The 13,172-nt window shown below is 39.7% G+C and overlaps 1 protein-coding gene across 1 annotated transcript in view; it reads right to left on the reverse strand.

The window, feature by feature from the left end:
- ETNK1 (ethanolamine kinase 1) overlaps positions 1 to 13,172 on the reverse strand; it is a 29,394-nt gene that overhangs the window by 8,574 nt on the left and 7,648 nt on the right. Inside the window, exons 2-6 of the mRNA XM_039698229.1 lie at positions 10,884 to 11,143; positions 10,049 to 10,189; positions 9,175 to 9,317; positions 2,656 to 2,739; positions 1,111 to 1,271 (exon numbers count right to left, since the gene is read on the reverse strand). Coding sequence (XP_039554163.1) covers positions 1,111 to 1,271; positions 2,656 to 2,739; positions 9,175 to 9,317; positions 10,049 to 10,189; positions 10,884 to 11,143 — 789 coding nt within the window. The remainder of the gene's footprint in view (positions 1 to 1,110; positions 1,272 to 2,655; positions 2,740 to 9,174; positions 9,318 to 10,048; positions 10,190 to 10,883; positions 11,144 to 13,172) is intronic.

The raw sequence follows: 13,172 nt of genomic DNA on the forward strand, positions 1-13,172 counted from the left end.
ATCCTGTACCTCTGGTTCACAGAACGTGGCCAGAGAGCTGCAGTTCACCACTTCACATCAACATCCATGAACTTCATGTCAAGTTTTCCCTCACCAAAGCTCCCCACATGAACTGACACAAGAGTCACAGGGTGTTTGTGCATCACAGGTACTCTACAGGCAGGTCCTGACCTGTTATCTAAACACAGCTCCATCCTCTTAAACATTGCTATGGCCGTTGTTTGAAACTGACAGAGGAGTGCTGTTTATTTTCAAACAGACCACCAGCCTGCTAAACTGCAGCTCTAAGTATCCTAAATGAGTGGGCCAGCTGAATTTGACAGTAGCAACTAACATTTTAAAACAGCAGCACACAAACCGTTGGTTTTAAAGCCTGTTTAATAATCAGCTTCCTGTTAACTCTACTTCCTGACTGCAGCCAGTAGCTTTTGCCAGAAAACTCAGGGTATTACAGTAACAGAGGTGTGGTTGAATTAGTAGGAAAGAGGAATAAATAAGGCCAAAGTGGCTACTTTAGCCTTACTCCTCCTACAAATAGCTGGGAATGTTATTCTTCAGAAATAAAAAAATACAAGCACTTTTGCTGTAACATTTCTTGTCACATCATCCAGGCAAAACAAGATCAGCAAGAGACTCTAGAGAGTGACCTACTTATCTGCAGAATTAAAAATGAAATCCATATATTCTAGTTTAACAGAATGTTATCGTCTTATTTTGAAAAAGGCTTTTAAAGCTTATAAGCCTTCATGAAGCACTACCTTGTTTTCTGTTTTCTCACCACTACAAGCAAAAACTCAATAAAGACCCACCATAAGCTGTGGCAAACTTAAACTTGCCAGGCCAATACACAGCCAACAGAAATCCTCACTCAAAGCTCATCCCCTCGTTTTCTGAATGTGCAGTGCCTCCTTCACTAGGAATATTCTACAGAGAACACCTAATATGTAACAGAGAAGCAAGTTTCCATAAAACAGCAAAGTCTCATTTTTCATGGAAGTTTTCTTTACATGTCACTACAATCAAATTCAGGAAAATAGCAACTACATTTGTTCAGAGTGTCAGGTTTCTCTGCATCATTTAAAATATTCTAATCAAGTGTTTGTTACTTACCAGTGCAAACTGATTGACTTGGACATACAGAACTTCAACTTCTTTTTCACTGACTTCTGTGCCAAATCCTTTATATTCTTTGTAGGCCTCGAGGTAAGATCTCAGCCACTGCTCCTGTAATTTTCTGTTGGGATAAAGGCTGTAGTCTACCTCATTTACTCCTAGGAAAAAGACAAGAACACTATCAGAACCCCATGTTGCATAAAAAGACCACAAGAAACCCTTTAGTACTACCATTAGTAGTCCACTACTGTGCCCCTTCCCACCCCAACACACAGGCACAGATTGATGTGAACAAATAACCCCATTTTTACTTTGACCTCACCTTAAATTACATGCTGCCAAGAATTTCCCACATACAAATCACAGTGTTCCACATTACAAATTTATGTTTTCAGCCAGATAGAGTCTGCTTCTACGTTAGGATTCAACACCTTGGGTTTTGAGAAAAAGCATCTGCTTTATGAAACAAAAACCCTCATAAATAGACCAAATATTATGTATTTTGTAGGAAAAGAGACTTATATGCCACAATATCCCAAGCCAAATCCAGATGCATACCCAGTTATCACTGAGCCCATGTTTGAAGAAAACTTGCTGTGAGTCTGCCTCTCTCCTCCACAGGGCATTGGTAGAATGAGGAGCCCATAACTCATTTTTATCCTATTTTTCTTCCTATACTGGAGGTGCTTAGTCACAGGCTATAGGGACTCAGCTGGGAGCCTCAAACCTGGATCACAGTTCACTTCCAATATCACTCCCAGGGAATTTGGGAATTCTCAATAATTTAACATGCTTTCCAAATGTTTAAATTACCAACTATACAACTCAAATTACCAAGCACACACTCTGATTTTTTTTTTTAAGTTATGTAAACTTAACATGGTCTGTGAAGCAACTGGTAGATCAAGGCTCTTCATTTCACCACAGTGTGCTTTCCATCTGCTCTTATTATTAAGTAGATTTTCCCTGCTGGCCCATGCTCTGAAATAGTACAGCACATACTTGAGGTCATTTCTCTCTTATGGAGTAAGGGGGAATGGGCATTTGCTGTAAAAAATGTGAACTAGTGAATAAATTAATCTAAAACCACCGTACTCCTAAAATCCCACCTTTTCCCTATGGAATAGTCTTAGTGTTTACTTCTTGTTTTAGGACAGGTCAAGTACTTCGTGCACACATTCAAACCACTAAAAAACACAGAATCCTGCCTTTTGGCACTGTGGAATCCCACAGAATACTGTCAACACGTGCACCGCTAGTGTAACATGCACAGTACTGCACCACAGTGGGCTGTCTCTGCTGTCACCTCACAGAAGCTGTGTGTTCTGAACTTATCTAACTATGAGAACTCGGGACATGATGCTTCCAGCTCTGGGTTAGAAGATCTGCAAAGGAAGAGCACAACTGGTCTGCAAAATGAGACACACCAACACATCCTGAGCTGAGAGCTGTAAGCATGTAACCAGATACAAAAACAAGAGTGAGTTTGCTGGGGTTTTTAGAAAAACCAGTCCACTCTTCCCTCAGAAGGCCAGTTCTTACCTGCAAATTCGTTGAAGTGATTTCCAATGTCATAAGCCAGGTAGTTGTACCCGGAGTACTCGTAGTCTATGAACTGCACATCACCTGTGTGAGAAACAACAGCAGCAACATCAGAGTCCAGATCAAATCAAGTACCAGCCCTGGTCCTTTGGTGTCCTTGGAAGATTTTTGGAGAAAACAACCACAGATCTACTTATACCCAGTTGTGTGCGCTCAGACACTTCAGGGTAAGGCTGTGATTTCTACGATAGGAGATATTTAAGGGTAAATATTCATTCAGCAAAGCTCTTAAGTTCAGAGCTTACAATTCTCTCTGCTTCAAGTCCGAGTAGGAGAATTCCAATTTTAACTTCTACCACATGAGGGCCTCCCTCACTCTCAAAACGAGACATACAGCAGCACATTCTTTCGTTAAACTTTATGTAAAAATAGCAGATCAATTTCTCCCTGACTTAAAAAATAACAGTCCTGTTTATTTATCACACAAATGTGCAGCCACAGTGGACTAACACATTGCAACATGCTGATACTTGCTTTGTAAGAGTGGTAGAGGAAACAGGAAGATTATTCGTAACTGTTGCTTTTTTTAAGCTGGATTCAACTAGCGTCAAGTAACCATCAGACTAAGGTCCCCAAAGTTACCAAACTACGTAGCATTGTGTAAGCAAGGGCTGATACAGCAGCAAAACACAGCCCCAAATGTTTCCTTAATATGTTCACCTGCACTGAAGCTGCTCAAGAGTGCCTACAGCACGCAGAACAGTTGAAATGTACAAAGCAGCACAACACAGCCCCAAATGTTTCCTTATTATGTTCACCTGCACTGAAGCTGGGGAAAATGCACTGAAGCTGCTCAAGAGTGCCTACAGCACGCAGAACAGTTGAAATGTAAATGAGATTGATCAGGTAAAACTAGACTCTTGTATTTTACAGGAAACCAGCAAAATTACTAAAAAAAAAAACAAAATTAAGCAATGGGCTAACATCTGTTTGCACTAGAACACTAAAATGAAAACCTTACATTTCTCACTGTTATACTGAAATCAGTAATTTTCACCATTGCGTGCTTCTCCCTCTCTATAATATTTTTTTAATCGCTACATACATTACTTAATTAACAAAAACATTCTATTATAATGACAACTCTTCTAACATTACTTAAAACTCTAGGCTAAAAAGACAATCAAGAACAATGTTAATATTAAGTGCATTATGTATATGTTTCCTAGACAAAGGATTTTAAGTGCCTACTACACTACCTCCTAAAGATTTAGGAATATTGTACATCTCAAGTAAAATAGTTTCACCAATGGCCTGACCAAGTTAGCACAGAAGTTTGTTAGAAGTGTTCTTTGCTATGCAGTTCATCTTTGCCATTCTTGAACTCCTAACACAATTATGTTTGCCAGATGGACAAATCTTTTTGTCTAAGCACTTAAAATGGAAATTAAACTCTACAACACAAATATAATCACTTAGCCACAAATCCTCCAAGTCTGAGTTCACCCTTACTTCCACTGAAACAAAGGCTTGCTTACCAAGGTCATGATGCTAAATGTCTAGGTTCTAACAAACCAACAGCACTGCAAAGTGGCAAGCTCCTTCCAGGAAACTCTGCTGGCAGTGGAAAAAAATTGAAGGCCTCTAGAGCTTTGAAGCAGCAAATCCTACAGCAGCTGCAGGCAAGATCTTACTGTCACTGATGAACTTGTGCTCTGCCTGACTGGCAGATTCCCAGCCTTGCTCTTCCCACTGCTTCTCCAGGGCTGCTTTTCACAACAGACACCTCTAAAGCCACCAGCCAGTTAAAACCCCAGCCCTGGCTAATGTTCTGCTCCACAAGAGCTCTTCTGTCCCCATTCCGCGCCCCAAACATTTAATATCACTTGTATTGAGAGGTTTGTTCTCTTCCTTCCTTACCTAAAATCCAAACACAGCAGGTGAAAGCCTGCTAGTAAAATACAGACATAAATCCCTTAAATTTTTCATGCGCAGATCTCACCTAGAACATCCCTATGTGTCATCATGAATTTTTAATTGCATTTAAACAACTTACTTCCAGATATAAAGAATATTACATAGAAGCAGAAATTGAAGCTAACAAGATATGGCTGGCTACTGTCCTCACAAAGCAGGAACAGGACATACCCAGCCCTTGGGTAGCAGATGGAGAAAACCTGGCAAACTCCCATTTGACAAGACAAAAGTTCAAAGCAAAAAAGCTTTCCACATACACGAATCCATTTCAGACTCATAGTACTGTGCAACTCAACCTTTTAAATTAATTTTTGCACAATGGCTCAAAATAAATATGCAAGTTCTTCCTGTGGAACTATAAGCGAAAACTTTGACGTTTGCTGCTTCAAAAATGTGCAACAGATGTACTTATACATGTAAGTACACACACACACTCATCTAGCCGCCTTTGGAAAAAGCAGAAGAAAGTCTGCAGTCATTGTTTAAATAATCACGTGCAACAGATGTACTTATACATGTAAGTGCACACACATTCATCTACCCTCCTTTGGAAAAAGCAGAAGAAAGTCTGCAGTCATTGTTTAAATAATCAGTGTATTTTAAGATTTACTGCAGTTCAGACGAGAAAGCCACTTCTAAAAGCTATGCTTACATTACTGGCTTAGCAGGTAGCTGTTGTTTCAAGGTTTCTAAAAGGAATCCACAAATTGTGCATCCCATCAATATCCCTGAGAGCAAGAGACACTGGTCTAAGCGTATTTGTGCTTTATTGAAATGAGAAAATTTGCAAACAAGCTCTCTGGAGAAGCTGCTGCTGTTGACAGAAATAGGCATGTCAAGAGTGTGGAATATCTCAAGCTGAAACACGACTTTTTTCCAGGCATTTCTCTAGGGCAGACAACATGCAACATACCCCACAAAAAAACACAGGATCATACAGAATGGAATTCACTGTATTCCATATCCCAGAAATGCACTTTCACATAGATCAAACAGCAATCAACAAAGCATCTGCTGGATCTCCTCAGGGATCTGACAAGTAGGAGGGTGAGGACCCTCTTCTCCTAGCTGATTTTCCTTTTCAAAGGTTTCACAGGGAAAGCACTTCCCCTGCCCAAGTCCTGGCTGTAGCTACCAGAGCTGAGTTCTGTCCCATACTGCTCACGGAGCCCCTGGAAAACAGCTTCAAAGACAAGGATCTGTGCTAGGAACATGCTTGAAAATTCACAAACAGCTCACCCACCCAAAGGATAATTTTAGCTATAAATACCCAAAAGAGCTGTGCAAAACAAAACAGGTTTTTAGATCAAAACCAGAAGCCTTAAAAATACCTCCATCTTCAGAAGCACTAAGCACCCACAGACTCCTACCACAGATCATAGAAAACATCAGGTAGGCAGAGGGAATAAACAGAACAAAACTACCCATCTACCTACACACAACTCCCTGCAGCTCATTTTCATATATGCAAAAAAAGCACACATAGAAACAGAAAAGTACTCTGATGTTGGATCTTGTTGAATAGCAAGTATTTGAATACTCTTAAAATATCAGGTATTTTTGGAAATTTCCAGGTCACGCTGGAAAAACAAAAACAATCAAATTTAGGAGCATCAGAACATAAGGTCTATAAATAAGCAGCACCAAGCTTCAAGCATATTTTGAATATTCTTGATGTCAAAAGTGCAATAAAAAGAAATGTGAAATGCTGAACTATATCCTTCAAAGGGTAGATGACAGTGATAATTACAAGTTATGTAAAGTACCACTTGCAGATTTCCATATCCTGAGTGACTGAGAATGGACATTAACAAAACAGCAAGAGGCAGAGTTCTCTCAGCCACAGCAGGAACAAATTCAAATCAGATGAGTGAGACTCCATTAAATGAAGTTAACACTCAACATGCTCTTCCAGGCTCATAAATAAGGACAGGAGACTGATTTTTCTTAGAAGCAGTATGTGGCATGACTATGATTTTTCTTTCAAGTCTGAAAACTTTATGTGAATTTAATGCAGAGGACAAGTCTAAGGCAAAGCTCAGGAACAAGCCATAATTACTCATACTGCATTGGACACAAGTCCTAGTATGTCCTGATAGTCTGTAGCTTAAACACATCCTCACTTATCTCCCCAACTAGTAAATGTGCAAATTAAGCATTCAAAAACAAAATTATAAATACACTATTACTAAAACAAATAAATTAGGTTTTCTTTGTCTAATTATCTCCCCAACTAGTAAATTATAAATACAGTATTACTAAAACAAATAAATTAGGTTTTCTTTGTGACAGCTTCTGAAAAGCCAGACAATACTACCAGTTTTGCACAAATTTTAGTGAGGAATAAAGAAAAAAAAATACGGTAGTTAATCTAGAAAATCAACGTCCTCGTGTTTTCAGTTTAGGGTCACCAAGATCTTATGGACACACAGAAGCTTTTCTAGATGGAAGAGTGAATTTAGTCAGAGTACTGCATTCACCAAAGCTGTTAACTACCTTCAGACAATTTGATGCCATTCCTAGTGAAGCTAATCTTTTAAAAGATTACATTTTGTGCTCTTGCAATTATTTTTTTTTATACCAAGAAAAACTTTTGCTCTGCTGAACACAATTCCAGTTATACATGTTTCTTTACAGTTAAAGCTGAGCTTCCTGCTGATGCTCTGTAAAAAGTGTGCTATAAAAAAGAGCTTCCAAATGACAACCATCCTTTCTACAGATGGCATTGAGGTTTGGTTACTATGAAAATGGTTCCTGTTGTACCCAGATTGCACAAATTTTACAACACAGTACATGTACAGTGTTCAAACAGAAGTTTAATAATATATTTATTACTTCACATTTCCAAGTGTTTCCCCCAGCTGTTTACAGCTTGCTTGAAGCTTAAGCTCTTTACAAACCTCCCTCTCCCCACCCAGTCTCCAAGCTCTAAACACGCACACACTTGTTACTGTAGGATTGCTCACAAGGGATGCACTGCTGGCATTGTTTTTTCCCCCATCCTGCTTACAAAAAGAAAAGCACACAGCATTTGTTTTTTCAATTAGGTGCTTCAAGCTTATCGACAAGAACAGGGAAGCTTTTAAAGGAATTCCTCAGATCTTTTTGTTGCATAGTTCTGCTATGAAAAGTGACTAAAAAAATAACTTTTATCTCAGTGGGTCTGCTGTGGAATGCTAAAACCCAAGGCTTCAGTGTTCCATTTCAGCACTAAAAAAACCCACATGGTAAAATCAGATTTAGTTTTGGTACTGCAGTATCACAACCCCAAGTGTGAAGACCACAAGTCTGGTCTTATGCACACCTGTCATGCTTTCGAAAGCCCCTTTCTCTTTTAAGCAGAACTATAGTCCATCACTGAAACTCAGCAAAACCTCTCAAGCTTGGTACTGAATTCACAGAATGTAAAGTTGACATTAATAGCATTGTTAGGGTGCATGCACACATACAGGCATACCTAACTTAAAGCAATTCCTTCAAAGGTGGCATTACTCAGAGGGAAGCTTGTATACAAATCACCAAAAGAATTTATTTCCTCAGTTCACATGGTGATGCAGAATTCACACATGATGCAGAAATGTGTTAGCACATACAGCCAGTTTTCATACTAGAACCAGCACCACCTTAGTTTTGTTCTTTTTCTTTAGGAGTTAAGGCACATAACTTGCATACCAACAATCTTACTCAACTGGCACAAAAATATGCAGCTACTAGAAGGAATGCGTCATCCTTATTTCAAGAGAAAACCTTGTAATCTGATTAGTCACATTCAGCTGAGCTCAGGTATTTGAAATGGGAGGAAAATTGTGTATTTTTACTGCACAGTGGCCATTTTAGTGTCACAAGTTTGCGTTGTTTAATTCCTGATTGATTCACTTAGTAGCTGAGCCCCAAACCACTAAAACCAATAAACTGTGGGTCTATATGGAAGCTTTAACAGATCTTAATAACAGTAACTACAAGTTAAATGTATAGTAATAGAAACAAAACTGTAATTAATTTTTGCCAAGATGGGTGCTGCCTACAACTGCTTAAACAAAGCATGTATTTACAAAAGAAATCTTTCAAGTTGTCGGTGTACGTCATGCAGGAAACAAATTGAGCTACTGAATGTAGTATTTAATTTCATTAAGATTCTTCATTAAGAAAGTGTATTCCCCACAATCACATGCCAGAAAAAAATGTTACAGGAGACAATTTTCATATTGTCTTCTATACTTGCATGATTTTCTTTTCTTCCCAAAAGCTTTATACAACCAGAATAGAATTAGCATTCAGTTACGTACTTTGCAGCCCAGGCATACAGGCAAGCTGGGGATTAACAAATTCATGAGGTCATTAAGAAAAGCAAGGAACACTGATTTTCTTCCTCTATACAGTAGCATACAGATGAGAATTAGCTAATTAACCACAGGTATCACTACCATTACACTGGGTCTCTCAAGCTCAAACTGAGTTCACCTCAACAAGTGAGTAAAACACCACCACTGATGCAGCACAGCAATTACAGCACAGCCAAAGCCCCTCACTACTCACACCTACCTCTCTTCTTGTTATAAATGATATTCTTACACAGCAGGTCGTTGTGGCAGAGCACCACTGGTGATCCTAAATTTGACAGTCTCTCCTTCATCCAGGCCATCTCTTCCTGAAGAACTTGGGGACTCGGAATGTCCCTTAAGAACCTTTCCAGGTATAAGGAAACAGAGTTAACATTTAGTGCTCTGTGTTCCATAGCAAGCATTTGAATTAAAGTACTTTTCTCTACATTCTTCCTGCAAACAGTTCAACAGACCCTCTCCCAAATCAGCGTATGCTTTCCCAAGGCACAAAGCAGTCAAATTACGACAATCATTTTTCTCTGTCCTCCCCAGAAAACAATCTTCTGAAGATTATCTGTGCTGTAAACACAACAGTAGTCCAAGAATCAGGAGCAGGACATGAATACACTCCCACATATTTTAAAGGTGCAGAGCTTAAAAGAACTACCATGTGAATTTCATTCACTTTCTGTTCACATTCCAGTACTTCCTCCAAGAACACACAACAGTACAGGCAACTATGTATCTATACCAAGGAAATTAACACTAAGTTTTAGTCTAGTCACAGTACACACTTCAATGGCCATTCTGTCCTCTACATTTTAAGTTACCTATTCATGCTTACTCAGTTTTATAAGAATTTGGCATTGTAAAATAAAAACCACTTTGCTAGAGCATTCTTTAATTCTTAACAGCATTCTTAACAACACAGCAAGAAGGGCCTCCATGATTTCAAAGTCACATTAAGAATATTTTTAAGCTGTCTCAGAAGGAGTCTGCCTTCTGAGCAAGATACAAAGCCTGATGATACTGTACAAACACAAATTCCAGCAGAAGGAATGTGAAGTCTGAAAAGAATACAAGGAAATACCCACCTTTTATTGACTTCCTCATCTGCAAATTCTGTGGGTATGAGGGAGAAGTATTTCCCCATTTTCAGCCACAAATTAGATTTAGGGATCCATCCATTGTGTGCATGAATAGTATGGATTTTAGCAAGCTGTCTAGCAATGAGTCTAAAAAAAAATGAAAATTAAATTAATGTTATATTTAACTGAAAAAAAATTTAAAAATACAGCTCAGGAATTGAAAAAGGGTTTAAACAAGAGTAGCACATTTCAAGACTCAAAAGTTCACTAGGATCACAACCAGTGTGAAGGGAAGGGGGAAGGATTGGAGCTCAGTTACAGCACACAAACTTCACCTGCATTTACAGCCTACTCTTGCTTGTTTTTCCAAGTTTTGATTTAACTTAGCTGCTATTTTTAGGCAGATTCATTTCAGTGCACGCATGAAAAACTAAAATCTTATGACATCAGCACTTTCTGCTCACTGCTAACAATTTAAAAAATCACTTCTCAGTGGAACTTTCTGGTATCTATTCACAAAAGGAATGTACTGGAAAGAGCTGGAAGTACTTTAGCCAAGTCCAGCCCCCTACAACTCCACCACATGCAATGACCTCCGTGATGGTGATGTCTCTTGCTCTTGCACAACAACCAGCCCTTTAATCAGTACGGTGTTCTGTGAGGGCATCAGGGATCACTGCTCAGCACTGAAATAGCAGAACTGAGGCAGCGTGAAGATCAGCCTTGAGCAGGCTTACAGAAATACACATTTTCTGCTCAAACCCCGCTCCAAGTCCTTGAGGCCAGGCAGAACTTCATAAACGCACCATGAAGGGAGATTTGGAAGAGTTTAAAAGCCCACCTGAAAATGTCAGGATTGCAGACGTGCTCTGGATCCAGGGCCTCTCCCTGCATGAACTCGTAGCACAGGCCGTTGTTGAAGGTGCAGTAGAGCTGGGGGGCACAGCCGTGGGCCTGCAGCACGCGGAAGCTCTTCACCTCCTCGTCGCGGTCCACCAGCAGCTCCGTCTTGTTGCCGTAGATGCGAACCAGCACCACGTCGTCCCTCGTGTCGCCCACGTAGCAGCCAATCAACTTATTGGTGATCCCGTCGGTGAAGAGCTGCCAAGAGAAACAACGCTCTAAACTCAGCTCTGCAGGAAGGGAATGCCGAGTTATCCCTTAGCTCCCAAAACACCAAGGTTTACCAGGCTGAGCGCTAGGAAATAAAATCTTAAAGACAGAGGAATACCATGAAAAAAATACTTTAATATAAATGTGGTGGGTTCTCTGTATTTACAGTCATCTCTTCTTCCACTCTGTGCCCTCAAAATCCTAATTCTAAATTCAGCCCTCCCACAAAAGATCCTCACAGTAAAACAAGCAAGCAGCAAAAAGCAGCTTCAAGCTGGATAACAAACATTTTTTAATTCTTAATAGCAATGAGGTCAGAAAGTCAGCTGAAGAAAAGAAACCTATTTATCAGGCTCAGAATACTAAACGTTCAACCACAACAGTTTGATTTCCTTATGTATTCGTGTCCAGTCATGCACCCTCTGACATGACTTTGGCTTTAAGCCCTAAGTCAGGCCCAGAACAAAAATACTGACAAACACAGTGATCTCTCCTTTGTCAGACATTATTCTAAGCCATAGTATTGAATGAAAAAGTGCTTCTGCTAAAAACACACACCAACAAGAGGAAACATACCTACAGACATCACAATTCTTTAGAACCTTGGACAGTTTGGGTGGGGTTTTGATATGGGCTGGGGGAAGAAGGTAATCAGGGGATTTTTTTGTTTGCTTTGTAAAACAGTAAAACAAAATTCAGGAAGTTTGCCTTCTATTCCCCTCCCCCTGCTTCAAGATATACCCTTTATTTTGAAAAGCAGTATCACTCAAACACAAGTGACAGATTATTTCCAAATCTCAGGGGTTTAGAAATGTTGAGAATTAGGGGCAAATTTTTTTAATTACTAAAGAGAAAAAAAAAATCTGAAGTTGGGTCAAGTCTCTCTGTTTAGGAACAGACAAAGACTTTCACAGGAGATATGTTTTAGCTCATACGCCTTGCTTTCCCCAACACCCCTAATTTGATGAGGTCAACAGATTCACCAATAAACGCAGAAAAGAAGTGGGGAAGTTTCAGTTGTCATCAGAAATTAGAAGAAACAGCTCAAGCTCCTGAGGAAAGATGCAGAAGATACAAAGGTATTCTATTTTCTTGAACAGTTACAAACACTCAGTCTTGAAGAAGTAGGTATAACAAATTACGTAACTTCCATCTAGACAGGATAACCTAAATTCAAATAAAGCTGCTTACAAGGCCTCTTTGACTGACTCAAAATTAAGACTTCACAATTTATGGGCACATCTTACTATTAGCTATGACTTTAGCAACTCAGGATGAATAAGAAGAATCCTGAACAGTGTTCACAGTAACTGTTACAACATTAAGCACTGCAAGTAAGAAAACTGCTCCACTTAGCACCGTAGATACTGGGCTGGAGCAGCGCTTCACGGGTCTGAACAGGCAGTACTCCAAGGCACTTCAAATGCTTGTACACCACTAATTACTACAAATGTGCCCATTTATAACCTTCCAGTCATATCTGTACAGTCACAGAACTGCTCAGATGAGGAAGGGACCTCCTGGGATCCTCTAGTTAAACCTCCTGCTCAAGCAGGAGGACCAGGCAGAGCCAGCTGCCCAGGACTGTGCCCAGGGCAATCTCCAGGAATTCTGGAGACTTTATAACCTTTACAACCTGTCTGGCAGCACATTCCAGTGCTTGACCACCCTCATGGTAAAAAAATTTTTTGTTGACATAAAGCTTCCCATGTTTTATGCCCATTGCCTTGGTTTGTCACTGGGCTCTGAGAGGAGTCTGAATGTCTGTTCCAGTCCCCCTCCCCAGGTATTTATACATCTAAGATCCCTGCAAGTCTCCTTTTTTCCAGCCAAATATGAAAGATTCTCCAGGTCCCTCTGTAATCTTCATGAACCTTTCTTTGCTGGACTTGTTCAATGAACATGTGTCTTCCTTCTACTAGGGAGCCAAGAGCAGGACACAAGCACCTAAAGATGGCAAATCAACATACAAGTACTGATCCTTATACATTTTAACACAAACCCAGAATTAATTTGT

Source organism: Passer montanus, unplaced genomic scaffold (assembly GCF_014805655.1).
Source record: "Passer montanus isolate IOZ18808 unplaced genomic scaffold, ASM1480565v1 scaffold122, whole genome shotgun sequence".
Lineage (NCBI taxonomy): Eukaryota > Metazoa > Chordata > Aves > Passeriformes > Passeridae > Passer > Passer montanus.